Source organism: Musa acuminata, chromosome BXJ1-9 (assembly GCF_036884655.1).
Source record: "Musa acuminata AAA Group cultivar baxijiao chromosome BXJ1-9, Cavendish_Baxijiao_AAA, whole genome shotgun sequence".
NCBI classification, from domain to species: domain Eukaryota; kingdom Viridiplantae; phylum Streptophyta; class Magnoliopsida; order Zingiberales; family Musaceae; genus Musa; species Musa acuminata.
The window spans coordinates 2,701,573-2,728,789 of NC_088335.1; the positions used below are offsets into that span (position 1 = coordinate 2,701,573).

The following is a 27,217-nucleotide window of genomic DNA, read 5'->3' on the forward strand; positions in this document are numbered from 1 at the left end:
GGCGATCTCGGTGTCTCCAATTCTTCTTGTGGGGTTTGGAGAGAGAGAGAGAGAGAGAGAGAGAGGAGGATAAATCTTTTCTTCAGAAAGAAGTTAAATTTTTTTTTCTTGTAAAAGTGGAATTAATTGGGAAATGGAGCGGATCTTGAATTCTGTTTGCGTTTGAGATCTGGAACTTGTTGATCCAGGGACGCGGATTTCCTTCAGACGGAGAATTAGCGGGAATTCTGAAGCTCTTCCAACGATCGGAGGGGGATTTTGAGACTTGGAAGCGGATTTGTCCCCGGATCGCCTTCTTGGAGGATTCTGCTCCGTTTCCAGGCGGACTTCCTCGGATGGGGCTAGAAGGTCCGATTTTTGGCGAATTTTCACTGATTTCTGGGGGTTTTTTGTATTCGTCGATTTATTTTGACGATCGGTTGGAGTTCGATCCCTTTTCGGGTACCCCTTTCGTGATTCCTTGGGATTTCTCTTGCTGGAGGAGCTCACGGGGTCTTTGTTTCTGCAAAATTCCGGCGATTTCGTCCCAATTCTGTTAAATTATGTTCGAACCGATCTGTTGCCTAAGCAATTCATCTGGAAGATTAGGCCATGATTTCGGTGTTACGTATGTTTGTGGGGATTTTTGAGTTAGAACACGAGTTTCTTGAGGCGCACGCATCCCTGTGCAGGTTTAACAGTCTCTCCCTTCGTTACAGGGTTTCGTATGAACTTCGCTTTCCTGGGATTGGAAAAAAAACGTTTCTTTTTTTATTCCCCTTTTCTTGCAGGAAATATAGGAAGATGCCTCAATTATTCAACTTAGTATGTATCCCTTAGAATATGGTTTAATCTTAAGATCGTGCCAAGTTGAATAAAGGTAAGATCTTTGATCTGCATCTGATCTTAATTCTTGATGTCAGAACTCGTGGCTTTGAGTTTGGCGATACTCGAAACACGTTTTCCGCACCTGTTTTCGTTTCCAATTCTCTTTTGATAAGCCGATTAGTTCTTACAACTTTGTGCTTCATTGATATAGTTGGATATTCTTGAAAGTCATTTTTTTATGGCAACACGTTTTTCGCGTAACAATATACCGTATATAATTATGTCGTTAGAATGTCTCTCTTCAGCAAAAGAATTGAAGATCATTTTATTAGTCCCCTTGAACAATCTTATCGAGAGATTTTTTTTTTATTTTTTTGTAAAGATTCTAAGATATGGGCATCATTTCTCGTACTTTAGTGCTCCATCTGAGACTTCCTGTTCTAATCACTCACAACGCATGTTGTTTTTATTTAATTATTTATTATTTTTTACTCCGGTAGGAAATTGACAATTTAATTTCTTGAATTTGTCCGATTTGCAATATGCAGTTTTACCTCTCATGCCGTCATGTGCTTGCAGAATTTAGTTGAAATGTTCGATCTTTGATTATTAGTATTGGTGTAGACCTCAGGGGTTTTGTTATGCGTCTCGAAGCAAATTTTTTGAACAATAATAATGTGGCGATTCCCTCTTGCTTTCATTCACAGGTTTAAGCAATGGAACGTGATGTGGTCAGATTTCTTGGATTTCAGTTTTGAAGACCAATTGTTGATTCAATGGTGACTTTTGCTGGCATGTGAGAGGCTTCTTAACGAAATGACTCCATGAGATATGATGTTGCAGAAGAGGTTGGATTATGGGTTCAGTGGCTGCCAGGTTCCTGCAATGCTATACTTTCCAAAATCAGCCAAGGTAGTAAGTGTCTTAATTCTCAATTTGTTTCTGTTGGTTCTTCACAGTTTGTGACTCGACAATCATTTATAGAGAAAGCGTTCAGCTAGAAGGAAGGTCGAGAACAAGCAGTTGTGTGCGATTGATTTGCTTGCTACAGTAGCAGGGGAACTGCTATCAGAAAGGGAGAACTGTGCTCCCTCTCCACAATGCATTGATGGAGCATCGGGCACTACTAATACGTCAAAGGCTTCAGTTAAACCGGACCACCTGTGCCAAAAAGAGCCACTCAAAACTGAACCTTTTGATCAGCATAGCTGTAACGATACTGTTTTAGGCCCTGAAGTTGCTACTAAAAGACAGATTTCTTGTGGCTCAACGGAACATTTGCATATTTTGAGACCAAAAGATTCAGGACCTGCTTCTCTCTTGGTCAAGTATGACATATTAGATGCTATTGCCCGGGAATCGAAGACCTTAAATAACAGGGTTGATATTAGTTATTCTGCTGCTTATGCTGTCGCTGGCAGATGTGGCACTGAAACAAACCTTCCTGCTTCCCCAGAAGTTGAAGGAGATGGCCTGACAGGATTCCAGGAATCTGAAAACCAAATGCCCGGTAATGGGTTAGATATCAATGCTGTGGGTATATACGGCATGGAGGATTCGATGGATTTGGACACCAAGCCTCCTGCTTTAGTTAGCTCTGACAGCAGTACTGAAGTTCCAGTTTGCTGGAATTATCTTCCTAGTAATAGTTCCTTGCCAAAGCAAGAAAGTGGCATGGAACATGTTGTAGATAGAGATGATGACGATAACTCTTCCGGGTGCACTCACCTTAGTACCATTACTAATAAGGCCTGCAGGCCACGGTGTATAGGGAACCACCGAGTAAGGAAGCTTTCCACATTGAAGTACTGGAGAGCAGCTCCAAATATATTGAAGTACAGTCATATTTCTGATTATGGTATGTATGCATGATTAAGCTCTTTGCTTGGGTATGCCAAACTGAATTTTTAGTAATACAGCAATGGTTGACATTATAGCTGATTCTTATTTGTTAAATGATTTTCCATTTTGAATAGATTTAATTATGTTTCCTTAACAGATACAGAAAAAAAGCGTAGTTTACATGGCAAGAAAATTTATTATACTCGCCAAAGAACGCAGAGGAGCTACTGCAAGAGAAGGAAGCTGTTTGAACGTTGCTTGGTGTCAGCATCTAATGGAGGAATGTATAGTGGGGATATTCCTAATCTGTGTGAAATGGGTGGCATTGGCACAGAAGCACATGATCCACGCACAGCTGTTCTTGACAGTTTGTTACATCTCTGACCATCCATATTTCTTGACCACCCTTTAGGTGCTAGAATTCCAACCAATCATATTTGCTTTTTGCAGCAAACGATGCATCACCCTCCCAAGCAGAGCAAAGTTCATCTTACAACTCAGGTGATCTTGTAATTTGACTGGGTAAATGGGATACTGATACGTACTAATTTATTGACCATATCAATTTTCATTTATATCCGGAAATGTTATGTCGTGAGGAGCTGATTGTGTTTCTTATTCAGTGAAACTCCGGATCAAGTCTTTTATGGTGCCAGAACTTTTCATTGAGATTCCTGAAACTGCTACAGTTGGTTCTTTGAAGGTATGTTATTCTGGTTGGTTGCAAGTTCCATGCACCCATAGGAACTTTTCATTCACAAAGATTAATGGACTTGACCTCCAATGAGTGATGACGTATTGTTTATAGATTGTTAAGCTGCATAGTACTAACACGTCAAAAATTGTTAGTTCGATCCTATTGTGATGTTTGATCTTAATGTTAATCCTATATCTGCATCATAACTTGACATCAGTATTCATATTATTTTAGTTGCAGTTATTAGTTAAATGGAAGGTGGATTTGGTTTTCTTTTTTCCCATGTTGATCTCTTGAATAAATGTAGTTTTATTAGATATACACTACAAATTCTCTGATATGTGAGGCATTACTTGTTAATTCTTATGCAGCAAACAGTAATGGAGGCTGTGACTGCTTTTCTTCAAGGTGGAATGAGTATTGGTGTTCTTCTTCAAGGAAAGAAGGTTAGGGACGACAACAAGACTCTACGACAGACTGGGATTTCTTGTAGTGATAAACTGGATAACTTAGGCTTTACATTGGAGCCCAGCCTGACACAAACCCCACCACCACTTACAAGTTTAAGAGGTCCCCATTTCCTGTGTCTTGATGATGCCGTTGAACCACTAGCAAGGTATCTGGATACCACACATCTCCCCCTACAGTGAATCATTTTGTACATTTTTTTCCCCATATTAACAATTCTCGACAAGTTTGGAGAGTTTTATAGGATGTTTTAGGTGTATAAAATTCCTTGTTATGGTCATCAATTCTGCTGGGAGTAATTCAATGATAATATGCCTGCTTATATCGTGACCTAATTAGTTGGTGGATTTGATTAACATATTTCTCCAGGAGTAACATGTGCCACTTCTATCATGATCTAATGGATCATCTGTATTATTAAACTGATTCAATGATTCTACTGCAGAAGTATCTAATCTTGATAAAAAAAGTTATCCAAACTGTTTAACGTTCATTTTCAGAATTATTCATCGAAACCAGTCAAAACTGAGTGCTATTGTTTGTGTTTTTAGGATTCCTCCTGGAGCCCTTTCTATAGACCAGGAGGCCACTGATTCCACTCCACAAGCTGTACTAACCTCATCGCCAGTGAGTGATCATGAGCCAATTCACTCCCCAACTGATGCATCATCGCTTGATCAAACACCAGCAGACAAACTAGCGCTGGTTGCTCTTCCACCAGTGAGCATAGAGGCACTTGCTGTTGTTCCACTCCGCAAGCCAAGGCATCCTGAGCATGTTCAGCGACGAATTAGGAGACCCTTCTCTGTTGCCGAAGTGGAAGCACTGGTCCAGGCAGTTGAAAAGCTCGGAACTGGAAGGTTCTCTTTTTGCCGATCGCATTTTCTTCCAAATAATCTGATGATAGATTGCTGCAGGTCATCCCATTTCTCACATGTACATATCCATCCTATTCCCCAGGTGGCGTGATGTCAAACTTCGGGCCTTTGACAGCGCAAAGCACCGGACATATGTTGATCTTAAGGTATTCAATCTGTCAGTATGATAATTTCCACACTGTGCTGATATTTGCATGCTTGATCTTCTGAACCATCAAATGAATTATGGAGTCCATATCATCCCAAGAAGACCAGTCTTCCAATGCAAACGCCAGCTATTAGTTCTTGTGGGTCGCTCGAGTCATTTTCTTCATACAGAACGGGTCCTCTTCGGTCAGTACCATCCTGTTTCCTTTACCGGTTTAGGAATGTTGCGATCTTTGCTGCAGAATTAGGACATCTTGAAAATGATCTTGGGGTGCTTCAGCTGATACCATCTCGTTTCCCTCAGCACCACCGAAACTAGGAAGACTTGTTTAATGATTGTTCTTGTTGGGTTTTGCGTGCAGGACAGGATGTCATCGTCACTTGTTCTTGTTCCATATGCCACTTGATGATTCATGATATCTCTGTTGTTGTTACTGCAGGATAAGTGGAAGACGCTGGTGCACACGGCCAGGATTTCCCCCCAGCAGAGGAGGGGAGAGCCCGTCCCCCAGGAGCTCTTGGACCGCGTCCTCTCCGCCCAAGCCTTCTGGTCTCAGCAGCAGGCCAAGCTCCATGCCAAGCCACCTGCAGCAGAGCCTTGCCTACTCCTCTGACCCAAGAACAGCCATCTCTTTGCTTCAAGAAAGAGGGGAAGACCGGATTTGATCCATGTAAAAAGTCACCAGGAATAACCAATTAGTATGTGTAATAATAATAAAAATATATGTTAATTCTCTCACACCATTATTTTGGGGGCGAGGAGTTTCTCTCCCCTCTATGATGAAGAGAAAGTGCTTTGTTTGGCGTTTGAGAGGAAAAATATGAATGGAATAAGCAGCCGTCACTAACAGTTGACATGCTGATCATAATCATACACAAAATTAAGAAGGATATTTTTTTTCCTCGGATTTAGGTCAATTTTGTTAGGATCGGAGCGGCACTAAGAGGGGGGGGTGAATTAGTGCAGCGGATTAAAACTTCGATTTTAATAAAATCTTTCGTACGTTAAGAACGAAACTTGAGAAATTTAACTTGAAGGCGTATTCTTAAAGTTGCGCAGCAAGAGTAATAAGGAACTAAAGCAGTAAGAAGATTTGCAGTAATGTAAATGACAATAATAAAAAGCAAACCAGAGATTACGCCGATTTTTAGAGTGGTTCGGTCAAATGACCTACTCCACTTGCGAGGCCCCTCTTCGATGAGGCTCCCACCTTCCACTAGCAAGTCTCTTGAAATGGAAGGGTAAACACCCCTCTTACAACCTTTTACAAGCAGCTCAACCTCTTACAAATTTTCAATAAGAAAGAAGGAGGAGAACTCTCTAGCAAATTGAAAACAAGACTTGCTAAGACTTTCTAAGACTTTTCTCTCAATCAAAATGCTTCTCAAAAGTTGTAACCTCAGCTGAGATTTGAGGGGTATTTATAGGCCTCAAGAGGATTCAAATTTTGGGCTCCAAAATTTGAATTCTCTTAGGGTTCCCGGTGCTGGCGGTTCCACCGCCCAGCCAGGCGGTGCCACCGCCCAGCGCTCGGGTGCTGGACGGTGCAACCGCCCAGCCAAGGAGGTGTCACCGCCCAGTTAGGCGGTGCCACCGCCTACAGTGTTTTCAGCCCGACTACAGTGTTTTCAGCCACTAGTTGGGCTTCAATCTTGGCTCTCTAGTTCGCTGGTTTAGCTTAATTTTTAGCCTAAACCAACTCTGACTTTGGGCCCAGTTGGCCCCTAACCAGGATATAGGATTATCTCTTAATCCTAATCCTAATTACAAGTGGACTACATAACCAAAACACATCCTAAGCAAATTTTCAACCGCGAACGTCGAGTCTTGTTCTGGCGAGCTTTCCGACGAACTTTCTGCCGACGGGCTTCTACCAAGCTCCCGAACTTGTGATGACTTTAATGAGTAGCCGAGCCTTCTCGGTGATCTCCGTGAACCTCCGACGATCTCTTCGGCGAACTTCCGAAAATTCCGACAGGTTCCCGATTTCTTCTCGGTTGGTTCTGGCAGCATCTCCGACGATTCTTCGGACTCTTAAACGTCCATCGAACTTGACTCCGGTATTCTCGCTTTGTGTTTTCTGGTTATCGTAGTTAATCCTGCACACTTAACTCAATAATATGGATTAGATCAAATAACCCATCAATTGATTTTATCATCAAAATCCGAGATTCAACAATCTCCCCCTTTTTGATGATGACAATCAATTGATGACGGAGTTAAACGTAACTCCCCCTATCTATATGCCATATTATGAGAGGATAAAACACTTGAATTTCATCATTGAATTCAAGTATAAACCATAAGCTCTAACCGTAGAACTTATCGTTATTCTCATTAAGCATAATGTAAATGCGAAACTTTGATGAAAATCTTTTTTAAGTCGAAAGATAAGAGACAAATTTTACTATGACAAGAGATAAAGATTTTCAACTTGAATTGCATGATTATACATTTTAGACATGCATTCAATATGATCAATCAATCTTACGATATTTTCAAGGATTTTGCAAGGCATATAAGATAATCATCGATCGATCACTTTTCTCAAGGATTTTGCAATTCATATTTTGTCATGCTATTAAGAATGATATAAGTCATCACTTTTCTCCCCCTTTGTCATCAACAAAAAGGAAAATGAGACTTGAAGCACATATTTTGTCATACAACGATTTTATCATTGAAAATTAAGTATGCAAAAATATTTACGCAGAGTTCATTTTAGAGGAAAATTCAGCATGCATTCATATTATCTAATCTCTTCTTCCTATGAATAACAGAAATTGTAGATGTATAAGAGAGAGATTGGGATAAAAAAAAAAATTCAAGTAGTAATTTCACGAAGTCAAGATCATAATTCGAATACAAACTCATTCAAATCGTCAAATTCATGAAAATCTCAACATTACTTTTTAATCATCACATAAGGCATTTAAAGAATTTTTGAAACATAGGAGAATGATTAATTTAAGCATTCAATCAAATTCAAGTCATGAATGCCAATACTTTCATATTTGTAAGTATCAATTCATGAATGCCAAAAGATATTATTTGTGATTCCAATTTTGCAAGATCAAGATTATGATTTAGATAAAACTTATTTAAATCAAATCGCTAACTTGAAATTCATAATCAAGTCATCAAAGTCGATTTCGAGATTTCACAACATGTCATATGGAATTTGAAGGAGAATGAGAGATGGAAAGAAGATGAAAAACTTTACGGAAAATCCAATCAAAAAAGTTTATTGTTTAGGGACAATTTAACATACCTAATTCCCTTCTAATGAATTCAAATTGGTCTTCATTCAAGGCTTTTGTGAATATATCCGCTAATTGATGCTTTGTGTCAATGAATTCTAGAACAATATTATTGTTAAGGACATGATCGCGTATGAAATGATGCCTAATGTCGATGTGCTTAGTTCTAGAATGCTGAATTGGATTTTTAGTAAGACATATGGCACTAGTATTATCACATTTTATGGGAATATTTTTAAAGTGAATTCCATAGTCTTCTAATGTATTTTTCATCCAAATGACTTGTGCACAACATGCACTTGCAGCTATGTATTCGGCTTCTGCCGTAGATAGTGCAACTGAATTTTGTTTCTTGGAAGTCCAAGAAACAAGTGCATGTCCTAAAAATTGGCATGTTCCGGATGTACTTTTTCTATCTATTCTGCATCCGCCAAAATCGGCATCCGCATAGGCTATTAAATCAAAATTTTCAGATTTTGGATACCATAATCCTAAATTTGGAGTTCCTTTAAGATACCTAAATATTCTTTTAACACTTTTGAGATGAGATAATTTAGGATTAGATTGAAACCTAGCGCAAAGTCCTACACTAAACATAATATCCGGTCTAGTCGCAGTGAGGTAGAGTAGACTACCTATCATTCCCCTATATGTTTTTTGATCGAAACTTTCACCATTTTCATCCATATCTAACTTAGTCGCAGTACTTATAGGGGTGTTTATTGCTTTTGAATTATCCATGTTAAATCGTTTTAACAATTCTAATGTATATTTGGATTGGTTAAGAAATATACCATCACTAAGTTGTTTGATTTGTAATCCCAAAAAGAAAGTTAATTCACCCATTAAACTCATTTCAAATTCAAGACTCATACATTTGGCAAATGATTCACATAGTGATTCATCCGAAGAGCCAAACACAATATCGTCAACATAAATTTGCACAATAAGAAAATTATTTTCAAAATGTTTAATAAACAATGTAGTATCAACCTTGCCTTTGGTAAAATTATTTAAAACAAGAAAGGAACTAAGCCTTTCATACCAAGCTCTAGGAGCTTGTTTTAAGCCATAGAGAGCTTTAGTCAATTTGAATACATGATTAGGAAGAAGAGAATTTTCAAATCCGGGAGGTTGTTCGACAAATACTTCTTCGGAAATAAAACCATTCAAGAAAGCACTTTTAACATCCATTTGAAATAGTTTAAAATTATTACTACTAGCATAGGCAAGGAGCATCCTTATGGCTTCTAATCGAGCCACGGGAGCGAAGGTTTCTTCGTAATCGATACCTTCTTCTTGGTTGAAACCTTTGGCCACTAATCTAGCCTTGTTTCTAACCACGATACCATTTTCGTCTTGCTTGTTTCTAAAGACCCACTTAGTACCTATGACTAAGTGGTCACTTGGTCTAGGAACAAGCTTCCATACCTCATTCCTCTCAAATTGGTTCAATTCTTCTTGCATTGCAATGATCCAAAAATCATCTTTTAAGGCTTCGTCAATGCATTTAGGTTCAATTTGAGAAAGGAAAGCGGCGTTAGCACAGAAATTTTTGAAAGAAGAACGAGTTTGAACCCCTTTTGATGTATCTCCTATAATTTGCTCTTTTGGATGAGCATCTACATACTTCCATTCTTTTGGTAAAGAAATTTCGGAAGAAGATGCATTCAAATGGCTATTTTGAGGAGAGGGTTCATTTAAATTCAAATTATCAAAACCAAGATCATCATCAAAATCATTTTTCTTTAAATCGGAAATTTCATTAAAAACTACATGAATAGACTCTTCAATTACTAAAGTTCTTTTATTAAAAACCCGAAAAGCTTTAGAAACGGAAGAGTAACCAAGAAAGATGCCTTCATCGGTTTTAGCATCAAATTTTCCTAAAGCATCCCTTTCATTTAAAATAAAGCATTTACAACCAAAAACTTTAAAATAGGAGATGTTTGGTTTTTTGTTATTCCATAATTCATAGGGAGTTTTGGATAAGGATGGTCTTATTAGGACTCTATTCATGATGTAGCAAGCCGTATTTACGGCTTCGGCCCAAAAGTACTTAGGTAAACTTTGTTCATTCAACATAGTTCTTGCCATTTCTTGTAGGTTTCTATTTTTTCTTTCAACTACTCCATTTTGTTGAGGATTTCTTGGAGTTGAGAAGTTGTGATTGTACCCATTACTTTCGCAAAAATTTAGAAAGTCACGGTTTTGGAATTCACCACCGTGATCACTCCGAATTGATGAAATCATGAGGCCTTTTTCGTTTTGAGTGAGTTTACAAAATTTAGAGAAACACTTGAAGCAATCACTTTTGTGAGCTAAGAAATAGGTCCAAGTGTATCTAGAGTAGTCATCCACAATCACAAAAGCATATTTGCTTCCACCTAGACTTGTTGTATCAATTGGTCCAAATAAGTCCAAATGGATCAATTGTAATGGTCTAGTAGTGCTAATTTGATTTTTTGGTTTGAAGCTTGTTTTTATTTGTTTGCCTAGTTGACATGCATCGCATACTTTGTCCTTAATAAACTTTAAATTTGGAATTCCTCGTACTAATTCTTGAGATGAGATCTTAGATATTGTTTTCATGCTTGCATGGCCTAATCTCTTATGCCAAAGCCAAGCATCATCATTTACGACGGAGAAGCACATTTCATTACTTAGTTCATCAAGATTGATGGTATAGACATTATTTTGTTTTAAAGCAATCATAGTCATGTTATGATTTGGTTTTTCAATAATGCACATATTTGATTCAAATCTAACGATGTAACCTTTATCGCATAGTTGACTAATACTCAAGAGATTATGTTTCAATCCATCAACTAGTAAGACATCATCAATGGAAAAATTAAATTTGTTACCAATAGTTCCCTTGCCAATGATTTTGCCCTTGTTGTTGTCTCCGAAGGTAACGTACCCTTCTTCTTTGCTAGTGAGCATAGAGAAATGAGATGGATCTCCAGTCATATGTCTTGAGCATCCACTATCGAGATACCATCTCTTGCTCCTAGCTTGTGGGTTTGTCTACAAAAGAGGATGATTTTTAGGTACCCATTTGATTTTGGGTGCCTCAAAAATTGACCCACTAACTTTGTTATTTATGATTGAATTCTTTATAGTTCCTTTAGGAACCCATATTAATTTTTGTGAACTAATCTTCCTAAATGGGCATTTGTAGGCAATATGTCCGGATTTGCAACAAAAGTTGCATTTCATATAAGAGGAAACATGTAATGTAGGTCCTTTTATGAAAGTGGTAGGATTTTGATGTAATCCTTTTACAAATCCAATTCCATTTCTATTTACGATGTGACCCTTGTGTGCAAGGATCATATCTAATCCTTTGCTACCAACCTTAAACTTGTTTAAGGTTTCCTTAAGAAGCAAATTTTCATTTTTTATTGCTTCTAAGTGCTCACACTTAGAGCATGGAGGAGTTTGAAGACTATCAAACTTATCTTGTAGCAAAGCATGCTCTTTCTTTAAGATACTTAACTTCTTGCTAACAGTTCTACATTTATCAAATAATTCATGAAAAGCGATAGATAGTTCTTCAAAAGATAAATCTTCATTAAATAAATCACATACCTCTTCTCCTAACGCCATTAGCGCGTAATGAGCAACTTGCTCGGTGTTGGACTCCTCTTCTTCGGATGCGCTTGAATCATCCCACGTTGCCTTGAATGCCTTCTTCTTTGATGTTCTCTTTTTGGCTTTAGGACAATCGTTCTTATAGTGTCCCGGTTTTTTGCATTCATAGCAAATCACTTGGTCCTTCTTTTGTTCAAATTTATTTTTTGTATTATTTTTAAATCTGTTCTTTCTTAAATATTTTTTAAATTTTTGAGTCAAAAGTGTAATGTCATTGTCACTGTCCTCATCACTTGATGTTCCTTTCAAGTGGTCTTCTTGTGATTTGAGTGCCATATCCTTCCTGTTCTTTGGAAGGGGGTTCTCGAGCTCGTCATGAGCTTGACATGTCATTTCGTAGGTCATTAGAGACCCAATGAGTTCTTCAAGAGGGAATGCTTTAAGGTCTTTGGCCTCTTGAATGGCCGTAACTTTTGGATCCCAACTTTTAGGGAGGGATCTTAAGATTTTAGTTACTAGTTCAAAGTTAGTAAAATCTTTACCAAGAGCTTTGAGTCCATTGATGACATCCGTAAACCGGGTGTACATGTCTCCGATGGACTCACTTGGTTTCATTCGGAAAAGTTCGTAAGAATGCACAAGGATGTTGATTTTGGACTCTTTCACTCGGCTAGTGCCTTCATGAGTGACCTCAAGAGTTCTCCAAATATCAAAAGCCGAATCACACATTGAAACACGATTAAATTCGTTTTTGTCTAGTGCACAAAACAAGGCATTCATAGCCTTTGCATTTAAAGCAAAAACCTTCTTCTCCGATTCATCCCATTCGCTCATCGGAAGAGAAGATTTTTGAAATCCATTCTCGACAATAGACCAAAGCTCAAAGTCCATAGAAATGAGGAAGATTCTCATGCGAGTCTTCCAATATGTGTAATCCGACCCATTAAACAAAGGTGGTCGTGCAATAGAATGGCCCTCTTGCATGCCGGAGTAAGCCATCTCTCTTGGGTATTAAACCAAATATGAGAGATAACCTTGCTCTGATACCACTTGTTAGGATCGGAGCGGCACTAAGAGGGGGGGGTGAATTAGTGCAGCGGATTAAAACTTCGATTTTAATAAAATCTTTCGTACGTTAAGAACGAAACTTGAGAAATTTAACTTGAAGGCGTATTCTTAAAGTTGCGCAGCAAGAGTAATAAGGAACTAAAGCAGTAAGAAGATTTGCAGTAATGTAAATGACAATAATAAAAAGCAAACCAGAGATTACGCCGATTTTTAGAGTGGTTCGGTCAAATGACCTACTCCACTTGCGAGGCCCCTCTTCGATGAGGCTCCCACCTTCCACTAGCAAGTCTCTTGAAATGGAAGGGTAAACACCCCTCTTACAACCTTTTACAAGCAGCTCAACCTCTTACAAATTTTCAATAAGAAAGAAGGAGGAGAACTCTCTAGCAAATTGAAAACAAGACTTGCTAAGACTTTCTAAGACTTTTCTCTCAATCAAAATGCTTCTCAAAAGTTGTAACCTCAGCTGAGATTTGAGGGGTATTTATAGGCCTCAAGAGGATTCAAATTTTGGGCTCCAAAATTTGAATTCTCTTAGGGTTCCCGGTGCTGGCGGTTCCACCGCCCAGCCAGGCGGTGCCACCGCCCAGCGCTCGGGTGCTGGACGGTGCAACCGCCCAGCCAAGGAGGTGTCACCGCCCAGTTAGGCGGTGCCACCGCCTACAGTGTTTTCAGCCCGACTACAGTGTTTTCAGCCACTAGTTGGGCTTCAATCTTGGCTCTCTAGTTCGCTGGTTTAGCTTAATTTTTAGCCTAAACCAACTCTGACTTTGGGCCCAGTTGGCCCCTAACCAGGATATAGGATTATCTCTTAATCCTAATCCTAATTACAAGTGGACTACATAACCAAAACACATCCTAAGCAAATTTTCAACCGCGAACGTCGAGTCTTGTTCTGGCGAGCTTTCCGACGAACTTTCTGCCGACGGGCTTCTACCAAGCTCCCGAACTTGTGATGACTTTAATGAGTAGCCGAGCCTTCTCGGTGATCTCCGTGAACCTCCGACGATCTCTTCGGCGAACTTCCGAAAATTCCGACAGGTTCCCGATTTCTTCTCGGTTGGTTCTGGCAGCATCTCCGACGATTCTTCGGACTCTTAAACGTCCATCGAACTTGACTCCGGTATTCTCGCTTTGTGTTTTCTGGTTATCGTAGTTAATCCTGCACACTTAACTCAATAATATGGATTAGATCAAATAACCCATCAATTGATTTTATCATCAAAATCCGAGATTCAACAAATTTATTCTTGGGTGAATTCTCGACAAATGCTTATAACTTTAGGTGTTTTTTTCAGATCATCTAAGCAAAAATTCAGAGTATTTTTTCTCCGTCGATCATCGCCCTCTGCTCCATTGGTCGCCCCTCTCTGCTTTACGCAGGCAACGACAGTCCAACGGGAAGGTAGAAGGAAGGCCAGTGGGGTGGTTCGTGGATGCGATCGCGGCCCCCGCGTCTCCTCCCACTTCACGCGAGGGTCGTGGTTGAACCCAGAAGGGAGCTGATGCACATGCAATGGTATTGGCCGGAGACCAGAACATCCTATAACAGGGCGGCGCGCGATTTGGACTCGTCGGAAGGGAAGAGGAAGAAAGGACATAGCGGATCGTCATTGGATTAGAACAGAACGAGGTCGACCAAAGAAACTTGTGTGCTACTACGTCTCCGAACGTATATTGCTTCGTACACATGCATACATGCACGCACGAAGGACATCAGTGTCTCTTATGCTCTCACGACGAGCATAAACTGGTTGTTTCCATACGCTTAGTTTACGACACTGATTCAGTGAGCTGCTCGGTGATTCTTCAGGCAAAGAGCGATCCCAGTTTCTAATCATTCTTCAGGTCTTTCATGAACTCATTGTCCTAAAGAAAAAAAGAGAACAACTCAAAAGAATTGCAGGAAGTGAGCAGCCTCTTGAGATGGCAACAAGTATCTGAATTCAGCTCTGTATGGCTGTACTACCACCATTTTAGCCAAAGGAATCCTTGGATCTCTGCTCAAACATTCCTTGAGCAACCTCTTCAGAGATCCAGACCTGGGGAGCTGGCTGTAGATCCACTCCAGAAGTGAGTCCATGCCATCTGCAAAGTCCCTCATGTGCCAGTGCAGAAGTTTGGGCACAATGATCTTCTTCTTGCTAGTGATGCTCACCGAGGTCTCCAGGTACTCAATCTTAGCTCTTTCCAGTTCATTCACCACATCCTCTGCTGTGTAGACTCTCAACTGCAACCATCCATCCCCATGTTTTCGGCAATCAGTTTAGATTGGACTATGACAACTCAAAAAGTGATTTAGAACCATACTTGGTTCTTCTGCCCAGTAGATGAATACTTACTGCAGGTGAAGACCAGCTGCCTCTACAGAGAGCAAACGTCACATTGGGTTCAGGGTACCCAAGGCCATAGGCATGCCTTAGAAGTCCTTCCTTCTCGTTCATGGCTTCCTTTGAGGTAAACAGGCAATTTATCAGTAAATCAATGACAAAAAAGGATGGAAATTATGATGAATTGGCGTTGCTACATCTCACTCACAGATTCACTCTCAAAAGAATGCCTCAGGAGGAAGTGCTCAATAGCCAGAGCATTAAGAACAACACCTCCGACATTTATCGTCGCCTAAAGATCATCAATGTGCAATTCCCATTAATTCTACCATAGGTTAAAGATTAGAAACATGGAGCTTATCGAGGCACATTTTACCTTGTTTAACAGTGCAAGCAGCTTTTCGGGTGAGGGCGGAAGACCATGCTGTAGAAATGCCTGCAATCATTAAACACATCAAACATTTTCTGCTTCTTTATTTCCTCTATATGCTTTTGAGAAGCTGCTTACTGTACATGCATTATGCAAGCGTTGTAGATGTTGATCCAGAATGCAAGCTTCTGCTTGTAAGTCAAAAAACTTGGATTAATAGCAGAGAGTTTGTGTATCACTGCCCTGAAACATATGCATTTACTGTAGTCAGTCATGATGAAATATATAGCAGTGTATGATTAGCCTTGTTGAAGTCATCACTCCGAACAATACGAACTTTCCCAAGATGCATCTGTGAGACACTGATGCGATCTGCTGCTTTATCCATGAACTCACCTCAGTTTTCCGATGGTTGGAATGCACAGGGAGAGACGACTCATGTCCAAGGAAGCTTGCGTGACGTTGACAAGCTTCTGATTCGATCCCATGTCCCTCCCTGTGCCATCAGCCTCAGGTGATGTGCCCTTTGAGGAAGAGGTCGACGTCTGGCAGTGTGAGGACCTGCCCACCAAGCTGTTTGACCTCATGCAGGAGATGTGAAGCTTCGCAGAGTTCTGCGGTTCACAGTCGAGTTGACCTGATCTCTGGCTCAGCGTGTGAAAGATGCTGAGCAGAGCCCTGATTAGTTCCTCCGAGACTTGGTTTGGTGTGTCAGGAAAGGCCTCTTCGTCTCCGCACCATTGCCTAGTGTGATGGCTCGACTCCCGGTTTGGCTCACCGCATCTCCTTGATCTCTCAGTTTCATCATCTGCTACGTGCAATTTGGTGATCGCAAGAGGCCAATAAGTCGTAGCAATGCTCGCATGAGGAATCACCTGTTGTGTCTTCGTGCTGCAATCCTGGTAGCTGTTGGAGCTTTTCGATCTCTCTTCGGCCTCCAAAACCACATAGAAAGTGTCTCTGTTGTCGCTGCCACCATTGATGCTGCTGCGCCGGCCGAAAGCTCCTCTCCTTCTTCTGCTTCCTCTCCTGATAAATGCACATCTTCAAGTCCTCGATCTTCCGCTCCAGGGTGATGATTTCCTCTTCCACCATCGCTAGTTCCGCAAGAAGGACCTGTACCTGCCGATTCATCCGATCGATGACGATCTTTACAGGGAGAAGGCCCAGAATTAACTTGGTTTCCTGATACCTGAAGAGGAACCAACGAGGAGACGCACGAATGGCAAACGTACGGGCCATGAAGCGCACACTGCAGGATCTGGTTGAGCTTCTGTTCCTTCTCCAGTTCGTCTTGCAGCTCGGCCACCTGCAGCTCGATCACACCGTTCCTCATCCGTGCTAAACCGAAAACAATAGCTCGTACATCACGAGGAGTCGGCAATCCGATCTTACCTCTTCCTCTAACCCGAGTCTCTTCTGATGACCGTCTTGCTTATCCATCGGGAGATCCTCAAACTTCATCATTCTTACGCCGAATCACTCGGCTTAAATTGGGTGTCTGAGAGCAGCAGTATTGGCAAGCGGTGCTGTACGAAGTCAGAGGCGAGTTCAGTAAAAGCTTCGGTGCTAAACAATGAGCAACTCAGCACCATGGGAATTCCATTAATGGTGAGGAGAGACTGTCTTTGGGACTGCTCGCACTTCCATGTTCTTCCCATGAACACCTCTAAATCTTTACAGCAGGCCACACTTTGTAACAGGTAGCGCATGACGGGCTTAAGTGTTTCCCACAGCGGTAGGAAACGGAGTCAAAAGGCGGCGGCGCATTGAAGTGAGTTAGCAACCGAGTTGGCATCGAGGAAAAGAAATGGAATCGTTCGAGCTTAGTACATACTTCGTTGTTTCAAGTGTTTTAATTGTCGTCATCATAATTAATATAATGATTGATAAATATTTTTTTGACATTCTTTGGATTCATTTTCTTCTATTGTAGTGTTTTGTGATAGAGTTATAGTGTTTTTGATAATTTCTCGAAAACACTATAACCATGTTGAAGAATACTATAACTCCGATAAAAATCAAATTATTTGAATATGTATTTTCTTAAATATTCTCTTATATAAAGTCATATTATTTGAATGTTTATTTTTTAAAATGTTCTCCATTTAATAAAATAAATATTCAGACAATTTGAATTATATATGAATTATATTGTTTTCAACATTATTATAGTTACTATAATTCTATTACAAAGAGAAAAATAGAGGGAAATATACTAAAAATATTTTTTAAAAAAATACATAAATTTTGATTATATATCCTTATGAAAAAAATTAGAAAAATACTTATAATTCTTATATCAGACATAAAACTCACTTATAGTATTTTTTATACCAAGTTAATATTTGTAATACGGTTTCAACGATAGTAAGAAAACACTGTAACGCTATAATTTACGTAGAAAAAGAGAGAAAAAATAAATGATTGGTTTTTAAATTAATGATATTTTTAAAATTAGAGAAAAAAAAGACATTGCTTGGAAAATATAAAAAATAGGGGATATATTTTGTTTTTTAAAAAATAAAAATATATAAAAGATTATTTTAGGGGAAATCACCCAAAATAATATCCCATTAGTGACCGACGGTAACGGTATGGCGATAAGAATATTTTTGGGCCGAATCATTCGAGGCCCATTAACGCCCCATAAAGCCCGCCGGAACTCAAAATTTCCAAAGCTCGATTTCATTAGTTTTCCCTCTAAAACCCGAAACGGTTCCCTTCGCTTCCACTCGCCCGCCTTCGAGCCCGTCCCTTTTAGGGCTCCTTCCCAGACACTCTCGTCTCCTCGTCTCGCGGCTTCGAGGAAGGCGAATCGGCGAAGCGAAGCGGTTCGGAATCCCTCTTATCCTCGGTCACATCTCCCAATCTGTCGATCGATCTCCTCTTATGCGATCAGAAACTTCGCTTCAGATCAATCCCCCGTCTCCGTCTCCATCTTGATCTAATTTTGAAGTGATTGAACGGAGAGGCGGAGATAGGGAAAGGGGATGGCTGCGGTGGATCTGACGGGGGGGGCGATAGCGGCAATCTCGGAAGGGCGGGTGAAGGACGGCGTCAAGCCGGTGGTGCAGGTATGGGAGGTGAAGCTGGTGAACACGCAACAGAGCACCACGGAGAGGTACCGGATGCTGCTGTCTGATGGGGCTCACATGCAGCAGGCAATGCTCGCGACGCAGATGAACGACCTTGTCAAGTTGGGGGCCCTCCAGAAGCACTCGATCGTCCGACTCAACGAGTTCATCTGTAACGTCATCCAGAATCGCAGGTGAATGAATTCACCTCTCATCGTTTCGTCGTCTTGTGTACCTTTCTTGTTGATGTTTGAAATGGGCCACATTATACAGATTGCAATTTTAATTATTTGAACTTTTAATCCTGTCTAAATATTTACCCTAAAACGATCAGAAATGCGAAGTTTCACATAACAATTTTTGTTTTTATGGGATGGAGCGTTCCAGCACAGACTAACTTGTTAGGTTATCGCAGAAAAAAGGGGGTTAAATTTGAAGTAAAGTTAGGCAATGATTATTAGCTCATGGTAGTGGATTTGTCATAAGATTCAGTAGCCTACTTCTCCTTATAATAAATGCGACAAAAATTTTAGTGAAAAAATAGTAAATGGAAAAAAAAAAAAAGGTTTGAACAATGCGTGATTTCCTTTTTAGCCAAGATTTTGATCTGTTTTCTGGATTATATATATGTATGGCTATTTCCTAGTGCCTTTATTCACCTAACAACTTATAAATCCAGAATCATTATCATCATCAACTTGGAAGTGCTTGTCAGCAATAGTAATGTTATTGGAGAACCAAAACTGTATGACAATGGTTCCGCTTCACAAAACCGAGTTCCCAGTCCTGTTCAGTCAACCAGTGCGGATCAACCAGTAATAGCTGCAGCAAACCCTCAAAATTATGGTGGTATACATTCTAGCACTCCTAACATCGGTCAAAATGTCACAAAGGGGCCTTCTCTTAATCCTGCGACAGAGGCCGTGACAACCAACTCATCTTTTGGTGGTTCTTATGGAAATGGTGTCATGTCAACAAGGAACACGAACAGTGTACCTAGTGAACACCCAAAATCTGAACAGGGTGTGGGGAGGATTTCTGAATCACATCCAAACAGTGGTTACCAGAACCAGAGGCTCTCAAGTTCAGCATCTGTTGGAGCTTTTCGCCCTCCTGCTAGTTCTTATGGGCACCCAGTTCAGCCAGCCTATCAGCAGCCACCACCAATGTACACAAATAGAGGACCTATAGCCAAGAATGAAGCTCCTGCACGGATCATTCCGATTGCTGCTTTGAATCCTTACCAGGGCAGATGGACAATTAAGGCGAGAGTGACAACCAAGGGTGAACTAAGGCGTTATAGTAATCCGAGGGGTGAAGGAAAAGTGTTTTCTTTTGATCTTCTGGATTCAGATGGTGGAGAAATACGTGTGACCTGCTTTAATATGGTAGCTGACCAGTTCTATGACCAGATTGAGGTGGGGAAAGTGTACCTGATTTCTAAAGGAAGCTTGAAGCCTGCACGGAAGAGTTTTAATCACCTGAACAATGAATATGAAATCTTTCTGGAGTCTCAATCGGTGATCCAGCCTTGTTCAGAGGAAGACAACACTATCCCAAGACAACAGTTCAACTTTCGGCCAGTAAATGAAGTTGAAGGCTTGGAAAACAATTCCATGGTTGATGTTATTGGCATTGTGGTGTCAATAAATCCTTCAGCTTCAATAATGAGGAAAAATGGCATGGAAACCAATAAACAAACTCTTCAGCTGAAGGACATGTCGGGTCGTAGTGTGGAAGTAACATTTTGGGGAAATTTTTGTAGCATAGAGGGACAACAGCTGCAACGTTTGTGTGACTCTGGTGTATATCCTGTATTGGCCATTAAAGCTGGTAGAGTCAGTGATTTTAGTGGGAAGTCAATTGGTACTATTAGCTCAAGTCAACTATTTATAAACCCTGATTTTCCCGAGGCTCACAGATTGAAAGACTGGTATAACAGAGAAGGGAAGAACATGTCTGCCCTGTCAATATCCAGGGATACAACAACCATGAGCAGGACTGATGTCGTCAGGAAGACAGTCTCGCAGATCAAGGATGAAGGCTTAGGAAGATCTGAGAAGCCTGACTGGATAACTGTCAAGGCAACCATTACGTTCATAAAGGTCGACAACTTCTGCTATACAGCTTGTCCATTAATGGTGGGGGACAGGCTATGCAATAAGAAAGTTAACAACAATGGTGATGGCACTTGGCATTGTGACCGGTGTGATCAGAGTTTTCCTGAGTGTGAGTATAGGTATCTGCTCCAGTTTCAGATACAGGATCATACAGGTATGACATGGGTCACAGCATTCCAAGAAGGTGGTGAGGAAATATTGGGTGTCACCGCAAAGGAGCTGTACTCGTTGAAATATCAAGAACAAGATGATTTGAAGTTTGCAGAAATCATTCGGAGAGTCCTCTTCCATCAACATTTATTCAAGTTGAAAGTTAAGGAGGAGACATTTAGTGATGAACAACGTGTAAAGTCAACCGTTATCAAAGCTGAGAAAGTAAACCCATCATCGGAGAGCATATACCTACTAGGTCTGATTGAGAAGCTTTTGACTGAAGATCCCAATGTAGTTTCTGGGATGCATGGAACTTTTGCTTCAACTTCTGGAATGTCTAGTGTTGCCTATGGCACGGTAGAATCTAACAATAGTGTCCATTCTGTCACCAATAACTTTGGCAGTAATAACAGTCAGTTAGGGAAGCATGAGAATGAATATGGTAGCAATGGCAGGCCTTTTTTTTCTAAAAATGAAGTTCAAGCATTCTGCAACAGTTGTGGCTCCACTAGTCACACTTTCCACAACTGTCCAAGAGGTGTAAATCGGCAGGGTCAATCCATTGGAGGTGGATTCTCAAACAGTGGTTCCAACGTTTGTTTTAAATGCCAACAACCCGGGCATTGGGCCAGTGAATGTCCCGGACTAGGCGTTGCCACATCAGCATATGGAATTGGTGGTGCATCGGGAAGATTTAACAGGCAACATAGTGGGTTCTGAAATTTTGTACTGCTTGACAAATTTTGTCATGGTCAAAAGAGTAGACCGGTGAGTTATCAGCAAACTGTTGCCATCTTTGTAGTGTTTTGTGTACAGTGGAATGGCCGTAGCGATGTAGTTCAATGTAATCTGCTGATGCTTAGTTGCCAACTGAACTGCTGATAGCTATTTCCTTGAATCAATTCCAGAAGCTTTGATGTATCAGGTGTTTTCTTCTGCATTTTGCCTTGACTTTTCAATCTTTCTGTCATCAAGCAAATTATGCCATTAGATGTAGTCCATCTAATGGTGGACTACATCATGCAGGTGTTTTATTCTGCATTTTGCCTTGACTTTTCATGCTTTCTGTCATCAAGCAAATTGTGCCCTTCATTATATCATATGTGTTTGTGGTCCAATTTATTGTCCAATGCATCATTTAGTTTAATATATCTAATGGTGGACTACATCATGCCAACAAGCTAACAAACATCGGAGTTGTTTTAGTTAAACGTCCACTCGACATGCTCAGCTTGGATTGCATTTGGATGACTGCATTTTTAATTCTAACTTGCATATGAGGATTTATTTTTATTTTTTTGTCTTCCATTGCTTTTATATCTACTGTTATGCTAGTTAGTTCTGGCTCTCGTGTGTATATATATTTACAGCCTTCGAGTAGATCAATGGGGTTGTCTTTATGATTTAGCCCTTTTTGTTTTGCAACTTCCTGTTGCCCATTTCGCACCCACTCAAACAGCTTAATGGGAGTCTTAATAATCATAAGCTGAAGAATCCCTGGAAAACGCAGAGACTTGAAAGGGGAGTCTTAATATTATTTTATGTGCAAAGTCGATTTTAATGGATGCCATACTTCAACCTTTTTGAACAGTCAACGACATCACAGTTGGTTTTCTGGGATATCTACCTGCACTTGAAGGCTTCTCGAAGGACGCAATTGTCCTCTTCAGCTGTGGCTCCGTCACCTCGATGTAGATGCATAGAAGGTGTCATCGAAACGTTCTTCGCACAACCAAACGTATTATTATACGGTCAATAGGACAGCTGCAGCGTGTTCTTCTACTGCCAGAGCTGCATATACATAAAGACCTGAAGAAGAGAATTAGTGGGCTGCAATCACTTCCATCGGGGGTTTAATCAAGCTGCAGAAATGGAACGACCGTGACGCAGTCAGGAGTTCTGCTAATATGTCGTGAGTATGCCTGTCAAGTTACTCTCTTAAGTTGACATCAAATGTGCGTTGACTATATCTCGCTAACCATTGCGAGCTTCTTGTTTCAGAAGATATACATGTATATGCATATACAGGTCAGAAGGTCAAGTGAGCTGGATCATGCATGCCATGTGTTGCGAGAAGCCTCGAGGATGACATCAGTATCAGTTGGGGAGAAAACCAGTAGCTAACAGGGATACATCCAATCATGCCATCCAAAGAAAACTACTGCATTGATGTCAACCGCAACAGTAGATTCCAATCGTTGTCATGTATTGGGAGGATGATCCTGGCCTAACCCACGATGCCATGTCAACCTTGACCGACGAAAGTTGCTGCAGGTTAATTAGGGGGCTCTATCTGCACAACACCCGAGTCGCGTGGCCAAAGCTACTGCCGATGTGCAAACGAGAGAGACATTGATCAACGTCTGATTACGTGATATGTGATCACAGGTTAAACAACTGCGAGTGGATGAATGAATGCCTTCGTTGGGATTTCCAGATAATACACGTTTGCATGGAAGCGGTGGATGCTAATGTTTGCAGGGGGCGGGCCCGAACGTAAAAGGTATCCAGCGAAGTTCTCCTCCCGTCCACGCCTTCGAGTCAACTGTTGTTGCAGTGTCGGGCCCCGCATGCAGGCCCACCTGGGTTTGATATCATGGGTAAATTTCTCCGAAAAATCCCTCATTTGGTGGCTTTCCCAATTGTCTTTTCTCTAATTTTTCCCGTATATTCCTAAAATACCTAATATAATATAAAAGACGGGAGTCTCTGTGGTATTCACCGATATGATTTGTAGGTACATTTTAAACTAAGTCTTTTTTTTTTTTTCTTTCGCAGAATGTTTTCTTTTTATTTTATTCTCATAGAGTATCTCTTATTTTTTTAAATAAAATTATTTTTAGTTTCCTCATATCTATCTTTGTCCTTTTCCATCATTACCACCACTAAGAGGGTATTAAGGATCTCTTTAGTTTCTCCTCTTTCATCATTGATGTTGCTGCTAAGGGGTGGGAGACTCAGAGGTGGTAACTCTAGCATAATAGTTGGAGAGTCGATTGTTGACCGTAAAGTATTTGAATCCTTAGTCTTGCGCATGATATCATAGAAGTTCCGAATTGTGTCATAAGAGAAGATCTAATAATTGATGTCATTCGATCGGTACTCCAAATTGGGGAGCTAGTTTGAAAATGAGATTTATTATAGCTGATGCCCATAAGAGTCTCAAGTTCATAACTTTGTTGGATGGGTTACGATAGGCTCCATCGATCTTACTTCGTCCATCTATCGATTTATTTCCGATCATTTTTTCTCTTCAAATCTTTTTTGCGAGCGTAAGTGCAAGACTTTCTCGAAAAAGGAAAACCTATATACGAGGAGCCTTTCTCGAAAATTTATCGAAACAAAAAAAACTCCACACGTTGTTTGACTATTGAAAATCCTATGCCATATCAACGAACAATTAAGCATGCTTCCCTTAAAGTATTGCGTTGAGCAATCCCATTATCTCTACCTCCGTTAGCCGAGAGCCATTTTCTTGAGAGAAAGCCAATCGCATCTCGAGGTCAACGCCAAGATGGTGAGATTTCCTGACCTTTATCTAACGAGAAAACAAATTGATTTCCCAAATTCAACTCCCCATCCCTCGCTATCGGCCACCCTACACCAAAGTCAACTCTCCATCATCATCCTCCACTCTCCTCTTATCTTCCCTCGTCCTGGCCCTATCGGGTCCCCAACACTGTTCTCCTTCGCCTCCGCAATGGGCAACGGCCTGGTGAAGCTGGCGCCCTGCTTCAGCGGCGACGATCGCCCCGTCGGCGACGCCGCCGCCGAGGCGTCGGAGACCGTCGACGAGGGCCTTGGGCACTCCTTCTTCTACGTCCGCCCCGACGGGGGCCCGCACCTCGTTCGCTCCGGATCCAATGGCTCCTCCTCCTCCTCCGCCCGCGTCCACCACTCCGATGAGGCCGCCGCCGCAAGCACCACCACGTTCCGCTCAATCTCCGGCGCAGCTGTCAGCGCCAACGCCGCCACCCCACTCTCCACCGCGCCGCTCATGTTCCGCAACGAGCTGACCTGCTCCTCCGCCGCCTCCTTCGAGAGCTCCTCCTCCTTTGCCTCTGTCTCTCTGCAACCCCGACACTCCGGCTCCCTCTCCGGTCCGATCGGCTCCGACCGCCACTACTTCGGCTCGGGTCCCCTGGATCGCGGATTCCACTCTGGCCCCCTGGAGCACCACCGTGCTTCCGTCGTTTCTTCCGGTCCGCTCGACCGCCTGCCTTCCTCGTCGTCCTCCGCTGGCCACTTGTACCGCAGCCTGCCCCACCGCCTCGCGCCCAGCCGTGCCGCCCGTCGCCGCCGATCTGCGCCTGCCCTCATCCGCCGCTTCACCAAGTACCTCTCCAGGACGGTCACCAAGTTCCGTTGTATCGCCACACCCGCCAAGCCCTCCGAGAAACCAAGCGGCGCCAAAGTTCCCAACTTTATCGCCCAGCTCGTCTCGACCGCCGATCCCAGCAGCAACTCCACCACGATTACCAGCAGCGGCAACGATCAGACAAGCTTCGACTGCCTCGGGGATGAATCCGATTTGTCGGATGCGGCGAACGGCAACCTCCACTGGGCGCAGGGCAAGGCGGGGGAGGACAGAACCCACGTTGTCGTATCGGAGGAACACGGCTGGGTTTTTGTCGGCATCTACGACGGCTTCAATGGCCCCGACGCCACCGATTACCTCCTCGTCAATCTCTATCCGGCGATCCACCGGGAGCTAAAGGGGCTGCTCTGGGACGACCCACAGACCGGCTGCGAACACGCCATCGACACATCGCAGGAGCTCGACGACGACTGCCGCAGGGTTAAGAGAGGCCAACGCAATGCGGAGAGCTCGGAAATAAACAGACGATCGAAGGAACAACTAACACAGTCGAGCGGCAGCGGAATCGACCACAGGGCGGTATTGAAGGCGCTCTCGAGAGCTCTAAGGAGGACCGAGGAGGCCTACTTGCGGATGGCCAACACGATGGTCTCTGCAAACCCCGAGCTGGCGCTCATGGGGTCATGCGTTCTGGCGATGCTGGTGAGGGGCGAGGACGTGTACCTGATGAACGTCGGCGACAGTCGAGCCGTTCTGGGGAGGAGAGCGGAGCCTGATCTGTGGAACCTGGTGGGGCAAGCGACCCAAGATCTGGAGGTCATGAGGAACGAGACCTTACGCTATCTCGAATCCTACGATGAGTTGGTCGCCCTGCAGCTCACCTTGGATCACACCACCTTCAACAACGAGGTAACGAGCTGCAGTCGCGTCCTATCTCATCGTTTCTGGTTGTGATCCGCATCGTGTTTGCTTGCCGTGGTCTAGGAAGTGCGAAGAATCAGAACCCAACACCCTGATGACCCTGCTGCCATCGCCAACAACAGGGTGAAGGGCTCATTGAAGGTGACGAGGGCTTTCGGCGCCGGCTACCTGAAGCAGCCCAAATGGAACAATGCACTGCTGGGAGCCTTCAGAATCGACTACAAGGGGACGTCGCCATACATCAACTGCAACCCATTTCTGTGCTACCACCGACTCGGCCCCAAAGACAAATACCTCATCCTCTCATCCGACGGTCTCTACCAATACTTCACCAACGAAGAGGTGGTCACTCAAGTGGAGATGTTCGTCGCCACGAATCCCGACAGCGATCCTGCTCGATACCTCGTGGAAGAAGTCCTCCATCGAGCTGCAGATAAAGCCGGTACGATCCAAATGCATGCTCAGCTACAGTGATTACCGTACAGGATTCCACGGTGATACATCCTTTGGGTTGGGATTGCAGGGATGGATTTCGATCAGCTGCTCGATGTCCCGCAAGGAGACAGGAGAAGGTATCACGATGATGTTTCCGTCATATTAATCTCCATGGAAGGAAGAATGTGGAGATCGTGTCTGTAAGCGAGTTCGGTCTTCGTCGTGACGGTGGAGCTCTGGACGGAACGTGGAGTTTAAAGGAGGTGAAGCACACAGTACAGAGCACAGAAGGCACTTGCCATCTTCGAATCACTGGTTCTTTGCAGAGCTCCATTGTTCGGATCGACACAACCGGACACCCATTTGCCTTTCCTTTCTCACCTTCCGAGATTTGTCGTACTCCGTGAAACTATAATGTAATTTGAAATGAGGCTCTCATTCTTTCTTGATCAGAGATGCAGATGGAAGGCCCAAACAAGCTCGAAAGCTTAGAGACTCTCGAGCAACTAAATTACTTGTCTAGTAAATCAAAGTGTAATCGAAGGTTGGTGGTGACGTTTTACATCCCTTTAGGCTCGATCATGAGTTGATGTGATGATTATAGTCTAATTCGGGGCTAATTACATATTATATATAAATCTCTTTAGTATTTTAGTTTTTAGATTTAAAAAAATTATATTAAAATCTCTATAATTACGAAGGTGAAACATCTAACTCCTTTTTTCCTA

At 42.1% G+C, this 27,217-nt stretch overlaps 4 protein-coding genes across 6 annotated transcripts; 3 read left to right on the plus strand and 1 right to left on the minus strand.

Annotated features, from left to right (window-relative positions):
* LOC135592460 (telomere repeat-binding protein 2-like) lies at positions 1 to 5,578 on the plus strand. 3 transcript variants are annotated; one of them, XM_065081922.1, is made up of 11 exons: positions 1 to 671; positions 771 to 859; positions 1,515 to 1,719; positions 1,792 to 2,665; positions 2,807 to 3,016; positions 3,100 to 3,150; positions 3,273 to 3,352; positions 3,718 to 3,962; positions 4,366 to 4,674; positions 4,775 to 4,838; positions 5,280 to 5,578. In XM_065081922.1, exons 3-11 carry the CDS (start codon positions 1,639 to 1,641, stop codon positions 5,451 to 5,453), a joined length of 2,088 nt encoding a protein of 695 aa, XP_064937994.1. In that variant the 5' UTR covers positions 1 to 671; positions 771 to 859; positions 1,515 to 1,638; the 3' UTR covers positions 5,454 to 5,578. The 3 variants fall into 3 exon arrangements, with proteins under 3 accessions (XP_064937994.1, XP_064937995.1, XP_064937993.1); XM_065081923.1 differs by lacking the exon at positions 771 to 859 and having other exon boundaries at positions 1 to 348; XM_065081921.1 differs by lacking the exon at positions 1 to 671 and having other exon boundaries at positions 738 to 859.
* A 9,078-nt stretch (positions 5,579 to 14,656) lies between these two features.
* LOC103997255 (uncharacterized) lies at positions 14,657 to 17,137 on the minus strand. The gene is made up of 9 exons (XM_018831457.2): positions 16,861 to 17,137; positions 16,658 to 16,774; positions 16,341 to 16,587; positions 15,862 to 16,273; positions 15,609 to 15,708; positions 15,472 to 15,531; positions 15,304 to 15,387; positions 15,108 to 15,215; positions 14,657 to 14,995 (listed from the first exon to the last, which is right to left on the minus strand). Exons 1-9 carry the CDS (start codon positions 16,930 to 16,932, stop codon positions 14,657 to 14,659), a joined length of 1,539 nt encoding a protein of 512 aa, XP_018687002.2. The 5' UTR covers positions 16,933 to 17,137.
* Positions 17,138 to 18,214: 1,077 nt separating this feature from the next.
* LOC103996901 (replication protein A 70 kDa DNA-binding subunit A) lies at positions 18,215 to 21,736 on the plus strand. Its single transcript, XM_009417958.3, has 2 exons — positions 18,215 to 18,736; positions 19,222 to 21,736. Exons 1-2 carry the CDS (start codon positions 18,459 to 18,461, stop codon positions 21,533 to 21,535), a joined length of 2,592 nt encoding a protein of 863 aa, XP_009416233.2. The 5' UTR covers positions 18,215 to 18,458; the 3' UTR covers positions 21,536 to 21,736.
* A 2,699-nt stretch (positions 21,737 to 24,435) lies between these two features.
* LOC103996902 (probable protein phosphatase 2C 23) lies at positions 24,436 to 27,053 on the plus strand. The gene is made up of 3 exons (XM_009417959.3): positions 24,436 to 26,042; positions 26,118 to 26,496; positions 26,578 to 27,053. The coding sequence occupies exons 1-3, from the start codon at positions 24,516 to 24,518 to the stop codon at positions 26,691 to 26,693; spliced, it is 2,022 nt and encodes a 673-aa protein (XP_009416234.2). The 5' UTR covers positions 24,436 to 24,515; the 3' UTR covers positions 26,694 to 27,053.
* Positions 27,054 to 27,217: the final 164 nt, after the last annotated feature.

Coding starts and splice junctions, on each gene's coding strand:
- LOC135592460 (XM_065081922.1), top strand. CDS start 1,639: ATGATGTTGCAGAAGAGGTTGGATTATGGGTTCAGTGGCTGCCAGGTT. Junction 2,666..2,806: donor CAGTCATATTTCTGATTATG/GTATGTATGCAT, acceptor TTTCCTTAACAG/ATACAGAAAAAAAGCGTAGT. Junction 3,353..3,717: donor CTACAGTTGGTTCTTTGAAG/GTATGTTATTCT, acceptor ATTCTTATGCAG/CAAACAGTAATGGAGGCTGT.
- LOC103997255 (XM_018831457.2), bottom strand. CDS start 16,932: ATGATGAAGTTTGAGGATCTCCCGATGGATAAGCAAGACGGTCATCAG. Junction 16,588..16,657: donor CCTCGTTGGTTCCTCTTCAG/GTATCAGGAAAC, acceptor ATGAATCGGCAG/GTACAGGTCCTTCTTGCGGA. Junction 14,996..15,107: donor GCAGCTGGTCTTCACCTGCA/GTAAGTATTCAT, acceptor GGATGGTTGCAG/TTGAGAGTCTACACAGCAGA.
- LOC103996901 (XM_009417958.3), top strand. CDS start 18,459: ATGGCTGCGGTGGATCTGACGGGGGGGGCGATAGCGGCAATCTCGGAA. Junction 18,737..19,221: donor AACGTCATCCAGAATCGCAG/GTGAATGAATTC, acceptor TTATAAATCCAG/AATCATTATCATCATCAACT.
- LOC103996902 (XM_009417959.3), top strand. CDS start 24,516: ATGGGCAACGGCCTGGTGAAGCTGGCGCCCTGCTTCAGCGGCGACGAT. Junction 26,043..26,117: donor ACACCACCTTCAACAACGAG/GTAACGAGCTGC, acceptor GCCGTGGTCTAG/GAAGTGCGAAGAATCAGAAC. Junction 26,497..26,577: donor TCGAGCTGCAGATAAAGCCG/GTACGATCCAAA, acceptor TTGGGATTGCAG/GGATGGATTTCGATCAGCTG.